The sequence below is a fragment of the Mastomys coucha genome, unplaced genomic scaffold (assembly GCF_008632895.1).
Source record: "Mastomys coucha isolate ucsf_1 unplaced genomic scaffold, UCSF_Mcou_1 pScaffold22, whole genome shotgun sequence".
In the NCBI taxonomy this organism is placed as follows: Eukaryota; Metazoa; Chordata; class Mammalia; order Rodentia; family Muridae; genus Mastomys; species Mastomys coucha.
The window spans coordinates 153500645-153520612 of record NW_022196905.1 but is presented as its reverse complement, the minus strand read 5'-3'; the positions used below and the strand labels follow the sequence as shown (position 1 = coordinate 153520612).

General features: G+C 42.5%; 1 protein-coding gene across 8 annotated transcripts in view; it reads right to left on the bottom strand.

Annotated features, from left to right (window-relative positions):
- The window catches only part of Myo16 (myosin XVI), a 509596-nt gene that overhangs the window by 323204 nt on the left and 166424 nt on the right, over positions 1-19968 (bottom strand). For 6 of the 8 annotated variants that reach the window (XM_031339016.1, XM_031339015.1, XM_031339017.1 and 3 more), the window contains 2 exons: positions 10442-10512; positions 3107-3250 (listed from right to left, as the gene is read on the bottom strand). In XM_031339016.1, coding sequence (XP_031194876.1) covers positions 3107-3250; positions 10442-10512 — 215 coding nt within the window. Of the gene's footprint in view, positions 1-3106; positions 3251-3645; positions 3682-10441; positions 10513-19968 lie in introns of those variants that run through there. The other 2 variants (XM_031339020.1, XM_031339019.1) reach the window with 2 other exon arrangements.

Here is a 19968-nt window from a genome sequence, read left to right as displayed (position 1 = left end):
ACACATACCCTCATACACACATTCATACACACACAGATACTCACATTTACACACATGCACTCACACACATACACTCTCTCTCTCTTATACACACACATACTCATACTCATATACACACACATACACACAAACACACACACATCCATCATGTCTTATACAACAACTTAGCAACACACTTAATGTTTCTGACATACAAAGAAATTTTCCTCTGAAACTTAAGGTCACACATTCTTTGAAATTAAAATGAGAACCTCCAACCTCACATCAGCATTAGTTGTGGAAGCTCTCTAAGGGTCAAGGGCAGCGTGGCTTAGCTATTTCCCTCTGGCCATTTCTGCAGTTAAGAATGACAATAACATTCACATTTACACAGTTACCACAGACTCTAAATAACCCTGTCTTAGTAAATATATCATGAAACTGACCACAGCCTCTGTATGAATTTGTGTACTGACAGATGCACCTGATACACAGTTTAGGACATGATATTTTATACAGGAAAGCCTGGTATAGTTCTTTTCAAATGAAGTATTTTTTAAAAAGAATACAACAGAAAATGAATTATAATATTTCTAAGTTATAATGACCCTCTCCCGGTTGCAAGCTGCCTTTAGTCTAACAAAGAGCTGTCACAGAATCTATGCTGTAGTTGTCCCTAGTTTATACCCTTGGATTCCTTTTAACTGTGAGTTTCTCAGATTTCCACTGATTTTTACAACCTTAGAAAAGAGAGGTACACTACTACATATTATATACAATGAAAACTTCTCATGCCTTTCTGGGTTTGCATGTCTTGGTAGACCACCAGGGTTATAGAATGCCATTCTCATCACACCAAGACCACCTGAAGCAGACACATCTCACTGCTGTTGAGCTGGGCCTTTCTGCCTATCTGGGGGTGCTCAGGTCAGGTGTGTGGTGATTAGCCATCCTTCCTTTCTTTTCACCCTGTCAGCTTCAGAAGGAATCCTCTGGGAACGCCACAGTGTTCGAGGGAAATGATGTGCTCCAGTTTACTTGGGAGTAGACGATCCACATGAAAATTTCTCAAGTCATCTACATAGTAGATCTGTGTGTTCTCTCCTGTTGGAACACAGCCTGAGAATTGAGTCATGCAAGGGGAATTCTGAGTGCTTATGAGAAAACTCCAAGAAAACAAGCTGTGTGACATGTGAAGTCACCATCTTCAAAAGCATGCAGTTGTTCTTAGAACATGCTTTCTTGCTCTTCCCGGTTGTACTGGATAGGAGTGAGTTTACTGAGCTGTTGTGATTCGTGTGCCCCTATGAAAAAGCATGTCTTTGCCACATGTGTCTTGTCTTTGTGATTGGATACCTTACTCATGTAATTCTTCTTAACCCTCAGAGTATAAATGATGCCCTGAGTAAAGCTGGCTTTGCCTGAGACTTTAGTCCACTTCATTTTCAGGCCCACATTCCCAGTCCATGCTGCCAACCAGAGTGGCAAACATCCCCATTTATTATTTTTAAGCACAAACACAGAAATATTTATTGTTGCCTGTCTTACATTATAATCTATTATGATTACCTTTGATTGTCTGAGCCTGGGCCATTGGGAAGAGTATCTTTCATTCCCTCTGTATCCCTTGAAAAGCTTGCCTCCTTCCCTCTCCTCATAACAGAAACTCAGTCTTGTAAACTTATACCCCTTGCTTGGATTCAGTCAACTGTCCTCTACTTGATTTAGGCTTAAAATTGCTCATCTTTCTTTAGCTCCTTAAATGGAAAGCTAAAATTATTTATTGTTTCTCCTGAGAGTGTAGAGAAATAAGGCATGATTTAAACAAGTCTGTACTCACAGCGAGGCATGGGGTTGAAGAATAGAGGTAATATGTTGATAATTTCAGGGATAAACAAGGGTGGAGTTCAAAAAGGTGGAGGATGAATTGAAGGCAGATGGCCACTATGGCGAACTCTCTACTTCACACAGAACCCAGCACTGAGTCTGGCAATGGCATGTGGCATCCACCCTGAGTTAAGAAGACTCCAAGCTTCTTTAGAGAGTCACTCTTCTAAACATTTATTCTGAGGACTGGGATGGATGTCACTAGTTATTGATTTTCCTTAGAAGAGGCAGTTTAACTTCAGAGTACACAAACCTCACATTGATTTCCTCACTCATGGATCCTCAGAGAGACCTAAAGAGTTTGCCCCCATGTAATTCCTACTAACTCTGAAACCTCAGGCATCAGTTTTCATGTCCAGGTTTACTCTAGTCTCGGCTTTTGAATATGCAACATTCTGTTTTGTGTGTGCCTTGGGGTATGCTGCTTCCAGTCCTTAGTGGTGTTCTGAAGGAAATATTTCTCATAATCACAGTCTCTCTTGTCAAAGTAGGAGAACCTGCCCAAAAGTCCACGAAATGAGACTTTCAAGATCATGACACAGTTATGCATGAGCTCAGAGTCATCATTGTTGCCAAAGTCTGCAGCATCAATTTTGCAATGTCATAGATACACAGTGGTGTGGACCCACCTTCCATGGAGATCACACAAAGAAACTAGCCTTTTGTGCTGCATCTCCTTTAGAAGTTTGGCATTCTAGACTAGAGGGATGGGATGCTGGCTGGCAGTGGAACCAAGTTTCAGAACTGAGCCTGAGCTTAGAAAGTCCTACCTAGTGATGTGTATTCAAGCATAGAAAGAGAGGTGGTTGTTACTATTAGTCAAGTTTGAGTGTTTCATACACAAGTAGTCTGTGTCTGTATCATTTCCACTTTACCTTCCAACTTCTGTTGTGTCTTCTCTGCTCCTTCCCAAATTCATGATCCCCTTGGAAGATGTGTTTCTAAAAGTTCAACTACAGCTACTTGCAAGTGTATTTTTGAGAACGAACATTGCCATTCTATTAACACTGATGTGAACCAAAACATGCAACTCTACAGCTTGCCGTGACACGGACATGAATTATTTTAGGAGACTCCGGATTGACAACTTTAGTTTCTAGGTATCTATATTCTTGAGGCACGGAGGGTGCTACAGACTCACGCTTTCCCCAAAAGTAGTGTGATACATTGAGAGATATTGTTAAACACATATCTGTCACCGAGTCGTCCAGTGCTAGGTCAACTGGATTAATGTACTTACTAATATGAGCAACAGGACAATGTCAGGGTTGTCACAGGCACAGGCAATGTGCATTGGGGCCCAAAAGTCCTCGTCCTGGTGGTTGACATTGACACCCCGGTCAATGAGGACCTCTGCGATGAAAACATTGTCATATCGAGCACACTGAAAGAAATACAGAAAAGAAACACAAGCTATGATAAATAAATCTGCAAATATCACTGACAGTCAGAGTGTGACAGGTGAAGCCCAAACTGTGTTCTCTATCCCCAGTGAGACTAAGGGAAAGGGAGAGATGTCAGAATGATGGGGAAATCTGGCTATAGATAATGGGGATGAGAAAGCCAGTAGAGGCAGATACTTTAAAAGCCAAAGTGTATCTTGATTAGATTCTTGGATCATCTACAGTGAATTTTCTAAAATATTCATTTGCATACATTATGCTTCTGATTCAAAAAATAGTTTATTAGGACTATTAACAGACATATAATATTGCTTTTCCATGATAGATACACTTTATGTAAGATTTATGTTATATGCTTAGAACAGACTTTTCTTACCAAATCATTCAATATTCCCATCGTGACAATTCATCTCTTGCTCTCATTTACTGGATAGACAGTGAGGAACACAGTCCTGGAGGAGCCTGCTGTAGAGTTGTAGAGTGACAGTCACCAATGCTCCCATCTGCTACAGTTAGTCTCCACAGAGATGGCAATCAATGATCTCCAGAACTCAGAAGAAAGGACTCAGGTATTGTTCTACACTTAAGAGTGAATACCATTCCTGCACTGGACCTCAGTTCAGTTCCAAGCATTCATGTTGGCCCATTCACAACCACTGGAAACTGCAGCTCCAGGGATCTGATATCCTCTGCTGTCCTCTAGTCACACACACACACATACACACACTCACTCACACACACACACACACACACACACACACACACACACACACCAGGAAACAGACTACATAAGCCCTAGCATTGTTGAATTTACTACATTGAGAAACTTTTCAGTCACAACATGGGAGGACGGTTCAGTATGTCTAGGGTTTACTATCAAAATATACAGAATTCATGACACATAGCAGTAGGGATAAAATGCTGTATTAGGGATGGGTTTCCAAAATCAGCCTGTGATGTTGATACATACATTTGTATGATGTGGGCGTGGTGCCCAGGAAGCACCCATGCCAGGGACAGAGGCCCCTGGCTGATAAGCATCATAGCACACACAGTAAAAACTGACTCCTCTTCCCTCTGTTCAGATGGCATGCCTGTATCTGTCTTCAGTGGAGGGGACACTAAGTTTCAATTCAGCGATGGTTTATTCTTTCCAAATGAGTCATAACTGCCAGACCCAACAAGATCACAGATTTCTGAATAACTACAGTTCTCCCAAAATACTGATTATTATTTAAAGTTCCCAAAAAATCATATAGTACTTAACAGACAAAATATCCCATGTCTAGAGTTAGGACAGTATCATGACAGCATGAATAGAATCCACAGGATGAGGGAGGGGGTGACTAACCCACAGCACCCAGAAGAGATTCAGGGGACTGGAAACACTGTAGGCAGCCACAGTAAAGAACAACTATGATTCCTGGAGGCAGGAGAGTAATGAGGTTGAGGCCAACTTGAGAGGGAGATGATGATGGTAAGCAGGTTGGTATATAGATAGACAGACATACAGACATACATACAAACAGTATAGTTTGCAAAAATTAAAACATTGTTTTAGCCAGGCGGTGGTGGCACACGCCTTTAATGCCAGCACTTGGGAGCCAGAGGCAGGCAGATTTCTGAGTTGGAGGTCAGCCTGGTCTACAGAGTGAGTTCCAGGACATCCAGGGCTACACAGAGAAACCCTGTCTCTACAAAAAAAAAAAAAAAAAAAAAAGAAATAAAAAAGAAAACAAAAACAAAAACAACCAACAAAACAAACAAAAAAACCATTGTTTTAAAGTTACATGTAAAGAAATAGAACAGTGTTGGAATCTACTGGAATAAATTAGTCATGCTCTAGGGATATTGAAACATACACACTGAATTAAGTTCTGTGGACAACACACAAGAACAAAAACCTTAATCACAATAAAATAATCAAAGAAGGCTGAAAAAGTGGGTGTCTGTGTTTGTGCATGGGGGGCATTAAATGGGATCTATAGACCTAAAAAGGGCCAGATTTCACCTTCGGCACACCAGCAATCTGACGAACACCGTAATGCCAGATTTCACCCTCAGCACACCAGCAATCTGATGAACACCGTAATTTAGAGGTGGATTGAAAGATTGAATAATTGTCTACAGGAAACCCCAACTCTTTTTCAGTGACGGAGGCTGGGTGGGGCAGTGTGGCCTCCTCAATCCTCAGCACCCCTGGAGGCCCTTGTGGGTGCAATCAGGAATGACAAACAGTAACAGTGTTGGCAATTAAACCCACCTTCACTCACAGAGGACCTGCAGATATCTCTGTAATATAGAAAACAGTCATCCTACCTAATAAATGTATATGACAGAGTTGTAGAACATAGGTCAGGACAGCAAATCAGGATTTCTGTACTCTAGTAACTAAAGTTTGGAAATTTTTAAAAAATTGAATAGTTACAAAATTTTGAAACACTTATGATTAAGACAAACAGAAATATGCAAGACTGGGGGATCCTAAAAGCAATAAAGTAATGGTGTAGCCACATCTCATAAGCTTGGAGAAACTTGAATGTAGGTTGTGCCATTGAGGGAGAAAACATGAACTGTTGATTCATTCTTCTTCTTCTGTCTACATTTAACTAAAATGCAACCAGAATCCCCACTGGTGTCATCTGCATGAACCAAACCTCTGAATGTAAGAGACATAGGATAATGCATAGGACCCAGAATAGCTTCAAGATCACAGACAAGAAAACAGTTGTGGACTGAAGGCACCCAGAGTCTAGACTTGCTTAAAGCTGTGATCAACCCAGTGTGATATGGACACACAGGTAGAGAAATTACTGAGACACACATCAGGACTTGGGAACGGATCAGCACAAATAGAGATGACTGATATCTGAGAAAGCCTCAAATGGAATTCAGTGGCAATGGGTGTTCTTTCAGTAAATCACCACTGGGCACCTGAGCATGTGTGCACCACACAACTGCAGCTGTGTGGTTTGCACCAGGGCACCTTGGCATGTGTGCATTTGTGCATTACACAACTGTGGCTCTGTGGTTTGCACCACAAACACTCACTCATCATGGAAGAGAAAAGACAAATTCAAAGTCTAAAATTACAAAATAATAAATAATCTAACACTGTAAAACTTAAAATTGCACAAGAGGGAAAGCTCTGCTATTAGTTCAGGGAGGACATTCAAGAGCTTCCTCAGAAGGCTCAAGGAAGCAGCGAGGCATTATGCAGGCAGTGTGGTGGAAAAGCATCAACTCCAGGCAAAGTCTGCATCTCAGGTCCCCAGTCAAGTGTGTCACTCTTAGATAGATCACTTGAGAACTTGATGCTAAGAACTGGGACTCCAGCCATTACAGTGTCAGTTTTAGGGATGATGGCAAGGCAGGCAGGGGCAGGGATTCTCAGTCCCCAACAGCTAGTGTGGAGTGGGAGCTGGATCCATATGAAAGTAGTTCTTCCCTCTCCTTCCTCATTTGGACAGTTCACTGCACCATCAGTGGTGGTGTGAATGACCTGTTAAGATACCCTTGAGGGGTGTCAGTGGGTAAATAGCTTCATTGCATGTATGAAGAGCTGAGTTCAAATTCATGGCACCTATGTAAAAGGTCAGGTATGACTTTGCACACCTGTAACCCCAGGACTTCAGGGAATGGGAAAAGAAGGGAAGAGATTGGTGGATCCTGAGAGATTGCTGGTCAGTTCAGTGAAAGACTCTGTCTCATGGCGATCAGGTGGAGTATCATAGAAGACCCATGACATCCTGCTCTAGTACACAGAGGCAGGAATATACCTCATACTCTCATTCACGCACCCCTCCCCACACACACTCATAAGTCTACAAACAAACACAAAGACATCCCTTACATGCACCAAAGGAATCCACAGTTATACACTCACATGTATGCACCCCCCAGCATGCACACACACTACACACAACTACACATAAACACAAAGACATCCTGATGACATGGACCACAGGAATCTACACATATACTGCACACTCACATGCATGCACTCCTACCACATACATACTTCACACACAAACACAAAAATATCTGACAGGGACCTTGAGAATCCCAACTTATATTTCATACTCATATGTATGTACCACACGCACGCACTGCACACAAGTACATACTGCACAAAAAGACATCCCTGACTTGGAGTATGGGAATTCACACTTACACCCCAAATGTATTTGAATTTTGGAACTTCACAGTCTTTCAAGGAGAATAAGAAAGTTAATTAGATGCAAAGCTGAAAGCGACACTCCCCCTTCCCTAGTGATGTACTTTGTGATTCACACTTCTAAGGATTATGAATAATAATTTGACAGCAATAAATACCTTTAATCACACTTGTCTGAAAAGATTACGAGGGCTGAACATCCCTGTAGCAGCATTCTTCCAATATTATCACTGCTTAGCAAAGCTCATGCTCCCTAGAAAGAATTTCCCTCGAGCTAGCACCACTCCCCTCCCCCCCCATCCATGTTGATTGTCATCACCGCAGCCAGTTTGTGATGACACTTTACCTTGCCAAGAAATCGTGCAAGATGGCCCCGTGCTCAGTAGGGATGGGAACCATATTTCTGTCCTATCACCTGGTATCATGTTTCCAGGCTTTCTGTCCAACTGTCAAGAACAACTCACCACTTGGACTTAATATAAAACATAGTGTCTCTGGCTCAAAGCCTGAGCATGTTAAGGACCTGATTTGGTGTCCTATTCAAGGCCAATGCCCTCCTGCACAAAAACTCTCTTACCTTAGAGCATGCAATGCACAAAGCAAGCAATCCTATTTCTCCAACACATGCATGTGCCCCGCCCCCCTTCTCTTTTCTCTCTCTCTCTCTGTTGGTATTGGGGGAGGGAGTCACCTGATCATACCATCAGCCTAGAGTCACCAAGTTCCTTAACTTGTCCATTGCTGGGTCTCTTGTTTTCTTTTTAGCCTTCCTTCCCTGCCTCTCACTTAAGAGAACTTAGCTTAAAACCATGATCTCTCATATATACTTTGCTAATGTAGGGAAAAATATTCCATGGGGTCCTGAAAAAAACATAGATAAGTTCTGAGCTCACTGTTGGTTCTTTAAGAACCATTCGTTCATTTTTATGCTTCTTTCTAAGTGGTTCCTCATCTTTATATCATCTATCCCCTATCAATCTATCATCCACGTATTAGCCATCTGCCTGTCTATTATCTTTTATGTCACCATCTGTGTATCTATTCTCTATCAATCATCTATCATGTATCTACCATCTCTCTATACATCATATATCATCTATTATCTATTTTTTAATCTATGTATTTGTCCTCTATCAATAATCTGTCCTATATCTCTATCTATCATCTATAATTTTATCTATCACTGCCTCTCTATTTTTTATCTCTTTCTAGTGTCTGTAAGTTCATCCAGTATCTTTCATCTGTATCGATTATCTATCTTACTATCTATGTATATATCTCCCTCCCCATTCTTCTCCATCACATAGTCCTTTATGTTATACACTCTGTTCTCTACCCTACGTTTCTGTGTTTCTGTGTGTCTTGGATATTTTTATCTCCATCTTGACATGGATTCTTTATCTTTGTATTAATGCTAGAATCCATCAGTAAAAGAACATCTCTAATTTCTATGGAATTTCACTTCAGCTTGACTGTGGTGTAAGAATGTCACAACAAAGCACTGCGGATGTCTGAAAATCACCCTGCTCTGTGAGTACTGGCAATCCTTCTCTTACTTCATTAACTAAACCCAATGTCACAAACCCACAACATTTCGTCAATAATCCCACTCTCCACTCCATACTTCTTACAAAGATTTAAATCTGAGGGTCCCTCTAGGTTGTCAGCATGAGACAAGCTCCCTGGAGGGACACAGACATGGCTGCCTTTGGCGCTATTTCCAAGGTTATCATCCAGTATTTGACACCTGCCATTTGTTTGCCATAGGAATTTTTTTAGGAACTGGTAGGCAGAGAGACCGAGACAAATGTGTTTACAAAGGAGGTATTAAAAACTTAAAGACATGTAACCCAAAATGTTGACCTTTCTATAAAATCTATATCAACCTTAGCCTTATTGGGACATTTAACCCCATATAAATGTTTCTTTCTAGACCATCTAAGAAAAACGTCCTGAAGAAATCAGCACCATATAAATGTTTTTTTCTAGACCATCTAAGAGAAACATCTTGAAGAAATGAGCACTTGAGTACAATGCTAGATGAGTAATATTGGAGTTGGATAAGTGCAGCTCTGGGAAAGCCCAACATTCTCTACAGCTCCTTCTTTCATCTCACATGGTGCACTGTGCTGCCTCCTGTCAAGGCAACAATGTAACAGTATGTAATTAGGACCAAGTCTACAGAGCATCAGGCGTCCCAGTGTGGGATGCCCCAAGGCTGGGCTCCCCATGAGACTGTTCACACTTGGCATTCTCGATGGCTAAATTGCCTTTCTCAGCACCAAAGTTATTCAGAAACCCTGTAATTTTTTTCTCTCTAGCAACCTGCAATTGCTCCTTTGTTTTTATTTACTCAGCAATCTCTGCTAAAGGAGAGTGTACCGGTGAGCACCTCCTTTACCCAACAGTGGGTTTCTCTGTATGTCTTCCAGACTCAACCAATCTATGCACCCACATCAGCATCACAAAGACCACCTCTGCCCGAGGAGAAGTCTCTCAACATAGCCTTTCCCTTCCTGCTAGCCTCTTGTTGAATCTTTGTATTCTATTGGCTGGGTCTAAAGTAACTCCACCTACATTAGACAGGGCAGCACTGTGTGCAAGCTATAGTCTTTCATTTGTGCTCCTTCAGTGGGCCCTGAGTGCTCAGAGCATCTCCTGATGAGAACACACAAAGGACAGCCAGTCAAGGACTATTCAGAATCTCGGATGATGTGTGTGAGGCCTAGATAAAAGGTTCTGTGGGTATAAGCATCAGAGTGAGCTGAACCTTGTTTCATCAACGCCTCTCCAGGTCAGCTAGGATTCAATGACTTCACCTCCTTCAGAACATCAAACTCGGGAGCTTTGTAGCTACACCCATCATCTGAAATGTGCCGATTTTGTTTTCTGGTCATCGCTGGATGCTCAATCTGGGACTGACTTTTGAATCCTTAATTTCCTCACTGTCTCCAGGTGTTCTTACCACGTGGCCCTTTCAAGTGTCAGTTCTTACCAGGTGGAGTAGAGACCCTCCTGAGGAAATGAGAGTGTGTGGGTCCGCCCCCTCCTTCAAGAGTTGAAGCACTGCAAGAGAAGAGAGAAAAGAGAGTTGAAGAAAGTATGTTCCACACTGAGCCCAAAGTGGCCATATTTCAGCAGCAGCTTGGACAACAGCTGTGGTGGCCACAGGGTGAGAGCAAGTCACAGTCAGATCCACACTATGCATATATGATCACAAGTGTTTCCCCTTGTGCCCAAACCTGTTATCTGACATGGATGTTTGATTACCCACTACAGCCATAGAAGTTGATGAGAGAGAAGTATTGAGTGAGTTTATATGTCCTTCACAGAACAAAACGACACACAGAAATAAAAAGGACCCACTCTCTAGCCTCATGAGGACATTGTTTTGCAATTTGTGAGGACCTACTGGCTTAACGCAATGAAAGTTTGCATTTTGCACATTAAGCCTCCATTTGTGCCATTAACCCTTGCCCATGATTCTTTTGCTGTCACAGACCATTACAGGACAAAGCCATAAAGTCACATAGATCAAAATATATACCAATTATCAGAGCAAATCAACAGCTTGAAAACGACCCATGTGTCCATTTGACAGCAAGGTGAATTCATTAGCAAGGTGAACTCATGTCAGGAGGCTCTGAGATCTGCTTATAGCACCCTGACGAGACCAACCTCCTAGGAATGTCCTTAGGTTCTGAGGCACTCCACTGGTCTCCACCATCAGTTGCATATCCATGGTTAGAAAAACATCACTGATTCACTTGCCACAAAGAGAGAACAAAGTAGCAGAGGCCCTTGTTGTTGTTTCGGTTTTGTTGTTACTGTTGCTGTTTCTTTGGGTCAGTGATTCTATGTAGCCGGCTGGCCAGGAGCTTCCCAGTGTGATGCCTCAGCCTCCTCAGGACAGAAACTATAGCCATGAGCTGACAGGTCCAGCAAGAGTCTCTCTTACACTCAATCGTGCCACAGCACTGTTCAGTGTAGCTCAGATGCAGTCACCAAGGCATGTTGCCTTTCTACTGAATTTCTTCTCTATGGCCTGAAATCCTAATGGGAGGTGTTCTCTCTATTTACTACAATATCTGTACCTCTGGGTGTCTATTCTCTTGCTGTCTCCCTCACTCTGAGTGACTCCAAGAGGACATGCAATCTCAACAGACTGTCAACTCCTGTACAGGCTCCATCCACTGAGAGCCACCCTGTCAGCTAGTGTGTGCTGTGAGCCAGATGGGAAAAGCCATGTGCCATACAGAGGACATCTGAAAGAAGCCTAGAGTGCCCATCCTTGAGCCTTTCTCTGGTCAAAGCACCTTATATCCAAATTGTTCTCACTGCAGAAACCAGTTGCAGGCCTGCTGTCTGAGGAGCCAAGAGCCACACCTGCCCTTACTTTTTGAAGGTTAGTCTATCTACTCCAGGGCTATTCCCCAAAGAACATCCTACACATGCCCTTTCTAGTCACCAACAAGTGACTTTTGTTTCATGATGATCTTTCTTCAGTCCAGGATTTTCTTTCAAATCCAAGGTCCAGTTTGCTGAGGAAGCATTTCAGAGGTGACCGGTCTGTAGACTAATTGCCAGCTGCCACCATTCTGAGAGAATTGACCAAGACAGGCAAGCATAAAGGACAGATTGGCCACCTGGGACTCTACTAGTCTTGGGCAATACACACCCCTTTTTGAACTTGCAGGCCACCTAAGACCCATACCTGCATCAGACTTACAGGCGAAGCTGCTTTAAACAATGACATTAAGTTACTGCTCTTAATAACCCTTTGATAATATTTCACTTCAAACACATCATGGCTCACAGTCTGGGAACTCTGGACAAGGGGTCAAGATAAACTATGCTGATTTAGGGGAAGCATACAAGTAAGAAAACTTGTGAACTTTCAGGGGAAATCATATATTTACTATCTTATTTCTATGCATAGTTGGGCATAAGTATGATAGAAAGTAAGATGCTGTCTCCCCAGTGTTAAGAGACTTTTATAGTAGTATCTCTATGCTATAAGTTCAGAGATCCAGGCACTTATGGGACACAGCTGCTGGGTGGTAGAGCATGGACTTGACTCTCAAGGTACCAGGAAGATCTAGTGTCAAGCTCCATAGGTTCTTGCACACTCAGCAGTTTTCAGAGGACACTCCATAGGACAGCGATTAACACTGTCTATAAATGGCTAAGTATAATAAACTGGATATACTTCATTGTTTATTTCCAAACACTTTAGAATTAACTATTTCCTTGTAATCATTGTGATAATTAAGGGGATTTGGGGAGAAATTAGGAACACACAGAAAATGGTTTTTATTCTCAAATGTGGGAAGTTCCTATAATTGGAAATTCATATACCTTCCTGCTATAGGCATTTACAGCTCTGGGCCTGTACTGATGACTTCATACAGCTTAACAATTGTGAAAATATACCACTGTGCCAGGAACATTGGTGAGGTGTCAGTGTGTGACAGGGGAGCTGGTGGCTATCTAATGAATGGGTCACTGATATAATTCCCTAACACATACCATATTGAATATCCAGGAAATTCTGAAGACCAGGATGCAGAGAAGGAAAGTTATAACCCAACCCCTTCAGGAGGGGAAAGCCTAAGTCTAGGAGCCCTGAAATAGATGCTGGCTCTTCCATGTTCCCCTTACCACATTGGTCCCATAACCATCCAGCAAGCTTTTCCCTTTTCAATTGTCAGTTCGGCCTCATCTGTCTTGGATCTTCTTGTGGGCATGGGTATAATATGATTTCCTTGTCTTCAAGATGAGATAATCCTCTTTGCCTGCTGTGTTTTTATTTAGTTCTGACAATGTAACTTGTAGCCACTGAAATATGCAGAACTTTCGGAATGAGTTACTTTGTAACTGGGAGCAGGTTATGTACCTAATGGCTGGCTCATGCTAATCAGGACATGAAGTTTGGGGGCATCTGTTTAACTTTTCTACTGAAGTCCACATCACCAGCAGCTGGCAATCCACTCCAGCTTTTCTTGTGTGTTTTAATGTACCTATGCCAATCTTTTGTTTTGACCTTATTTATGTCTAAATAAGTGTTCCTTACAGACCGGACATAGCTGCTCGGCTTTTTATATATTCTTCCAATTTCTGCCCCTTGAGTGTTAGTTTATGTTCATCAAGGCAATTCCTGAGAGAGACTCACATCTGACATTTGCTACTTGTTTGCTGTGTGGATCATACAATGTTTCTTTCCCCTAAGCGTCTGTTGCACCTTCTCTTCAGTTTTTGTTTCTCTGTGTTTTGTTGCTTTGTTTTATGTAGGTTTCTTCCCTATGTAGCCCACACTGACTGCAAACCCACGACCCTCCCTAAGCCTCTCAGGGTGGGAGTGCTTGGGTTACAGACAGGTGTATACACCCATTCTCCCTTTGTGCAAATAGGTCTTTACATATTGCCATCTCAACTCACAAGCATTCAGATGAATTATTCATTAGGATTATAATTAATATTTTAATGCATACCAACCTAATTTACATTAATTACTATTGACCAAGGTTCAGCAATGAACAAAAGCTAGATATTCCTGCACCCTTGTCTCCCCCAGCTTCAGGCTTTTAGACTTAGCAAAGGACCCTTGTGCATATGTGCCTGTTCACTATGGGCATATTTGCTTTTTTGCATGTTTCTAGATAGATTAGGATAAATTTAAAGCAACAAAGCACTCCTTGGACTGTCTTTCATAACACTTCACTTTGTTGAGCTTTTCTTATGAACACAACAGTCATGTCTTTCATGTCGATCCAGATCATCTGTTTACCACGATTCTCTTAGTTTTAGTTTGTCAAGAATGCCTTAATTGTCCGTACATCTGAAAGACAGCTTTCTAAAAACAAACAAACAAACAAACAAACAAACAAAAAGCAGACAAAAACTTCTTGACAGTCCTTGTATTAGCTTTAGGATCTGTCTCCCACAGTCTTCTGACCTCTGGATTCACAGTGTGAAGTCAGCTGATGATCCTATGGGATCCATGAAGAGGGTGAATGCCTCCTTTGATCATTAGAAGACTCTTCAATGTTGGTTCTCTGTGCATCATGCTATGTGTGCCTAAATGTGGTTCCTTTGTGTATTGTGATTAAGATATCCCTGGATGTGGCTCCTCTGTATACCATGGCTATGCTGTGCTTAGATGCTGCCCCTCTGTGCACCATGGTTATGCTGTCCCTAGATGTGTCTCCTCTGTGCATCATGGCTCCTGGATATGGCCCCTTTGTGCATTGTGGCTATGTGAGCCTGGATGTGTATCCTGTGTATCATGGCTGAGTATCTAGATGTAGCTCCTCTGTGTAGTGTGGCCAAAAGACTGCTGTGCTTCATGGTGTCCTACCTGGAGCCTGTTGCTTTTCCAGTGTGTAAATTAATGTCCTCCATCACACCCACACAGCTTCTTCTCTGGCCTCAAATAGCCCTTTTCTGATTCCTTTTCCTTCTTTGTCTGTGTGTTCACACATTCCCCTTTGAGCTACACTTCCCTATGACTGCAAACTTAACCAATGGCTCCTTCTGCTCTATGTATAATTCCACATTCTGTCCTTTTCAATATAGGATTTATATTTAGCTCCCTTTTGGATTTTTGCCTTTTTTGAGAGTATAATAACATAATTTCTCTTTCCTTTTTTTTTTCAACAATTACTATCTGGTTGTTGTTCTCCTCCATAACTTCCCATACTCATTTAGAAAAAGGTTTCCTTTAGATACAGGAACATTAAGTAATAATGGATTTAAAGTCTCTTGGGAAAAAAAAGACTGTCTAGGATTGCCCAAGAATAGATTTTAGATCTATTTTTTTTCTTTGTGGGCCAAACTTGCCTGTTTCTTTGCATTTCTCAGAGTGTTTGTTGAAGACTTGACATTACTAGAGTAAAAGGAGATCTCTGAAATCACATTCACTTTTCTTCCAGGATCCAGCCTCTCTCCCTGTGATCCTATTTGTTTATCTTATTACTTTTAAAACCATTAAAATTTATATCCTTTGTCATGCATAGCCACTGAAGTCTCTGCTCACTGTATCAGTACCAGCTTGTGAACTGAAATGTTCCCGTAGATGTCTGGTCAGCTCCCCCAGCATTTGCAGAGGAACTTTGTCTACGGCATTTCTTTGGTGTGCTGGTAAATGGCTAATGTTTTCCCTAATCTGCCCTAGAAAGCATTAGATTATTGAGTCCTTTAGGAGCCCATCTTCAGCCTGGGCTATGTGCCTAGCCCTCAACATCCTATGAAGTACACCATCCCTGAGCCTTCCATCTGACTCCCCCACCGTTCACAGTTTTCATTCACTCTCCAAGACAGCTGTCGCCATAGCTTCAGGCAGGCGTGGTGCTGAACATCACTGCTTGTTCCTCTCTGCAAATTCCCCCAGGAAAAGATTTGTAGTGCTTTTTTCCCTCCTAAATTAAGTAAAATAAAAATAAATCTTTCTTATGAGCTTGAGTTTCCAGGAAACTTGCAGACAGGTAAAAACGACAATCATCTAGGGCCTGGCCCTCTTGGAATTCTTCCATCAGTATCTGCAGGACAGATGGTTTTCATAGCTATCGGGATGGTAAGGATGGTGGTTTTAAAGGCTGCCATGTGGCCAGTGGAAGAGTGTGTGACCTGGGGTTGTGACTGGCAGCTGTGAACAGCTTGTACTGTTGTAGTTGAGATCCACGAATGTTAAAAACTGGGTTATCCCTAGCTTGTTGGCGACATTCAAGGCTCCAGAATAATTTGCTGTTTTCTTTTGCCAAAGTTCTGTTGACTCTTTGAAGGCAGGTTTTAGTGACTCTCTGTATTCCCAGCAAGGGCACCTCATACATTTTAATTATTTATATGAGTTACTAAGAATGTTTACCATGCTCAAGAAGCATCAGTTAATAGTAGGTTGAGTGATAATAATAATCGTGTTAAAGCTTAAATTGCCAAACTCTTATATGATGAAAAGTTATCTTACAAGGTCATTATCAAACTTGCCTGGTCCTCATATCCTCGATGATATAGTGCTGGCATATAACTTGCCTGGTGGGAATTAGGAATGGCCTGCTTACTAGACTTGGCCTTAAATCAACATGGCTCTAAATACTCCAGAACACACAGGAGTGACAGTTTTATAATGACAGACATTGGTCCTCGTATTTCTTCAGAGCCCAGTGCAGCAGCAGTAAATCCAGAATGCACATGAAGTAAACACAGGTTTCAGGCTTCCTTTTCTTTCTATTTATGACTCCCCACTGGGTTACAGAATATACAATGCCTCTTACTCTGATCCAGGTTCAAGAGATACCCACGTTTCAAAGAGGGGACCACTTTGTAGATAAACTCAGTGAGATCCAGAACCTCCACAACTAGTTATTTATGGGAATTAGACTATGTCTCTAGAGCAATAGACTACTAACTTATTGTCCTTCCATATTTGTCAAAACCATTAAAGTGTGATTTGTTTCTCTAAAAATCCATACTCACACCCCACTCGCTCCACCCCACCCTCTCATACACCACACCCCAACCCTCCATACCCATAAACATAAAGCCTTTGTGAAGTTAAGCAAGCAGGACATAGACATGTCGATACTGAAGTCATCACTAATTCCTAAAGACAGGCCAGAAATCAAGAGAAACACGCCAAGAAGCCAGCCATAGTAGCTAATGTGTCTCTGCCTTCTCTGGGCCTCAGTCTTTTAAAGTGTAACCTGAGGTACAGTTAACTATTACTGGTGGGAATAAGGCTTTATAAGTGAGAAGAAAATGATTGGTCAGCCAGGTTTGGAAACGGGGGGAGGAAGCCAGTTAATGGAGTGGCAAACATCCAGCAAGCTGAGTTTAAAAAAAAAAAAAAAAAAAAGTTCTCTTGGCTTAAAGGGTTTCCACTTCCTGTTTGAGCTTTAATGGCTTTTGTTCCTGTATGATGATTGTATAATGATGACTCTAATCCACCCTCCAGGGTCACCACAGTTCCAGTTCCCTTGATCGTAGGTAATTTATGACACCTTTCCTTTATATAGGGTTTTGTTTTGTTTTGTTTTTGTTTTTATTTTTTTGTTTTTTTGTTTTTTTTTTCCAAGAGGGTTTCTCTGTGTAGCCCTTGCTATCCTGGAACTCACTCTGTAGACCAGGCTGGCCTCAAACTCAGAAATCCACCTGCTTCTGCCTCCCAAGTGCTGGGATTAAAGGTGTACGCAACCACTGCCTGGCATATAGAGGGTTTTAATTAATTAATGAGGACTTGGAACTTTTACAGCCACCATGCTTTTCTGAGGACCACATAGGAGCACAGGATTTCTCAGACCCTCAAGGAATATCATAAAACCGTACTTTATCACTTTAGGATGTGTTTAGAAATTGGACTCCATATTAAATGTCACACCTTGTGCCCTGCTTCTTCTGTTAATGTCAGTGACAGGTAGCCACAGCCAGCCTGAGTACACCCCTGCACAACATATACACCTTACCCAGGCACCACATATACATATCTCACTGTCATCCGTGCATCACACATACATACCTCATCCCTGCACCACACATGTGCATAACTCCCCCTCACCCCTGCACCACACACAAACACCTCACTCTCACCCCTGCATAACACACATATACCTTACCCTCATCCTCACCTGCACCACGCACACCTACCTTACCCTCACCCCTGCATCTCACACACCTACCTCACCCTCACCCCTGCACCTCACACACCTACCTCACCCTCACCCCTGCACCTCACACACCTACCTCACCCTCACCCCTGCACCTCACACACCTACCTCACCCTCACCCCTGCACCTCACACACCTACCTCACTCTCACCCCTGCACCTCACACACCTACCTCACCCTCACCCCTGCACCATGCATGCACATACGTTACTCTCTGAACTTTGACAGGACCCACAGTGGACACTTTGCATCTCAGGCATAGCTAGTTTCCCAGTGTGTACTCGAGGGCTGTAACAGTGTGTGTGTGTGTGTGTGTGTGTGTGTGTGTGTGTGTTCATTCTCCTATGTGCGACTATACATTTATATGTGTGTTTATGTCTATGCACACGTGGAAACCAGAGGATAACTTCACAAATGTTCCGTAGATGCTCCCCACTTCTTTTTGAGGTGGAGTCTTTCACTGGCCTGGAACTCACAGCCAGCAAGCCTTGGGTATCCACCTGCCTCTGCTTCTATAGCACCGGGTTGCAAGCATGCCTGTGTGATAGGGATTCGTTTCAGGTCTTCGTGCTTGCAAGGCTGACACTTCACTGAGCTACCCCCAAACCCTAGACATGATTCCTCCAAGATCTACTTCAAAAAGTTACCTTGGAAGTGTGGCCAGCTGATGGGCTAGGTGGGTCCCCTTGAAGTTCTGAGCCAAGGAGGCTCAGGGACTGGCAGAGCAAAAGTGCTCTGGACCTTTCCACACATTCATGGGCTCCGTAATGGGATGTCTTCCATGGCAAACAGTATCTTCTGGTTCCTTGTGCCTCGAAAGGGGAGACGACGTCGGCTCCAGGCCTTCATGGAGGGAGAGCAAGAACCAGTTCATTTCAGCTTCCTTGTAAACACTACTCTTGGAAGCCTGTGGTGGTTTGAATGAAAAGTGTCCCCCACAGGCTCTGGTAGGTAGACACTCGGTTCCTAGTTGGTGGCCCTGTTTGTAGAGATGTAGGAGGTGCAGCCTTGCTAGAAGTTTCTCTCTGTGAGAGAGGGACTTCAGAGGTTTCAACCATTGAGAAAAGTCCTGTTTTCTCTGCTTCATGCTTGAGGTTTAAGATCTGAGCTCTCAGCTGACTGCTGCTGTGCCTACATCTTGCTAGAATGCATCCCACCAACACACACACATGCACACGCACACACACACACACACAAGCACATAAACACAGATACACACATATGCACACACATATAATCATACACACATACACACATATGCACATGCACATACATATACACACATACGCACATGCACACACATGCACATAAATACACATATACATACACACACATATACATATATATGTATATATACATATACACATACACACACATATATATATATACATATACATATATACACACACATATACCATGGCAGACTCTTATCCCTATAGAACTATCAGTAAAATGTATCTTAAAGCATATGAACAGAGGTCTGAGGACAATTTCATGGAGCCAGTTGCCTCCTCTTTTGTGTGGGTCTGGGGATCAAAATCAGGCTTGCATGGCAGTCTCCTTCATCCACTGAGCCCTCTTACCATCTCCAGACCCATGGGTTTTAATCTGGTGTACCAAACTGTCATCCATTTGCAAGAGAAGAGAAAAATAAGTTGTTATAAACTAGAAACTGAAAGTAAACCATACCAGTTGGATTTAAGAATAAAATGGCTCAATTAATTAATTGTATTTCTTCAGCAGCCAGTGACATACAGAAATTAAAGCAAGCAGGATAGTGGTGGCACACGCCTTTAATCTCAGCACTCGCGAGGCAGAGGCAGGGAGACAGAGGCAGAGGCAGGGAGGCAGAGGCAGGGGCAGG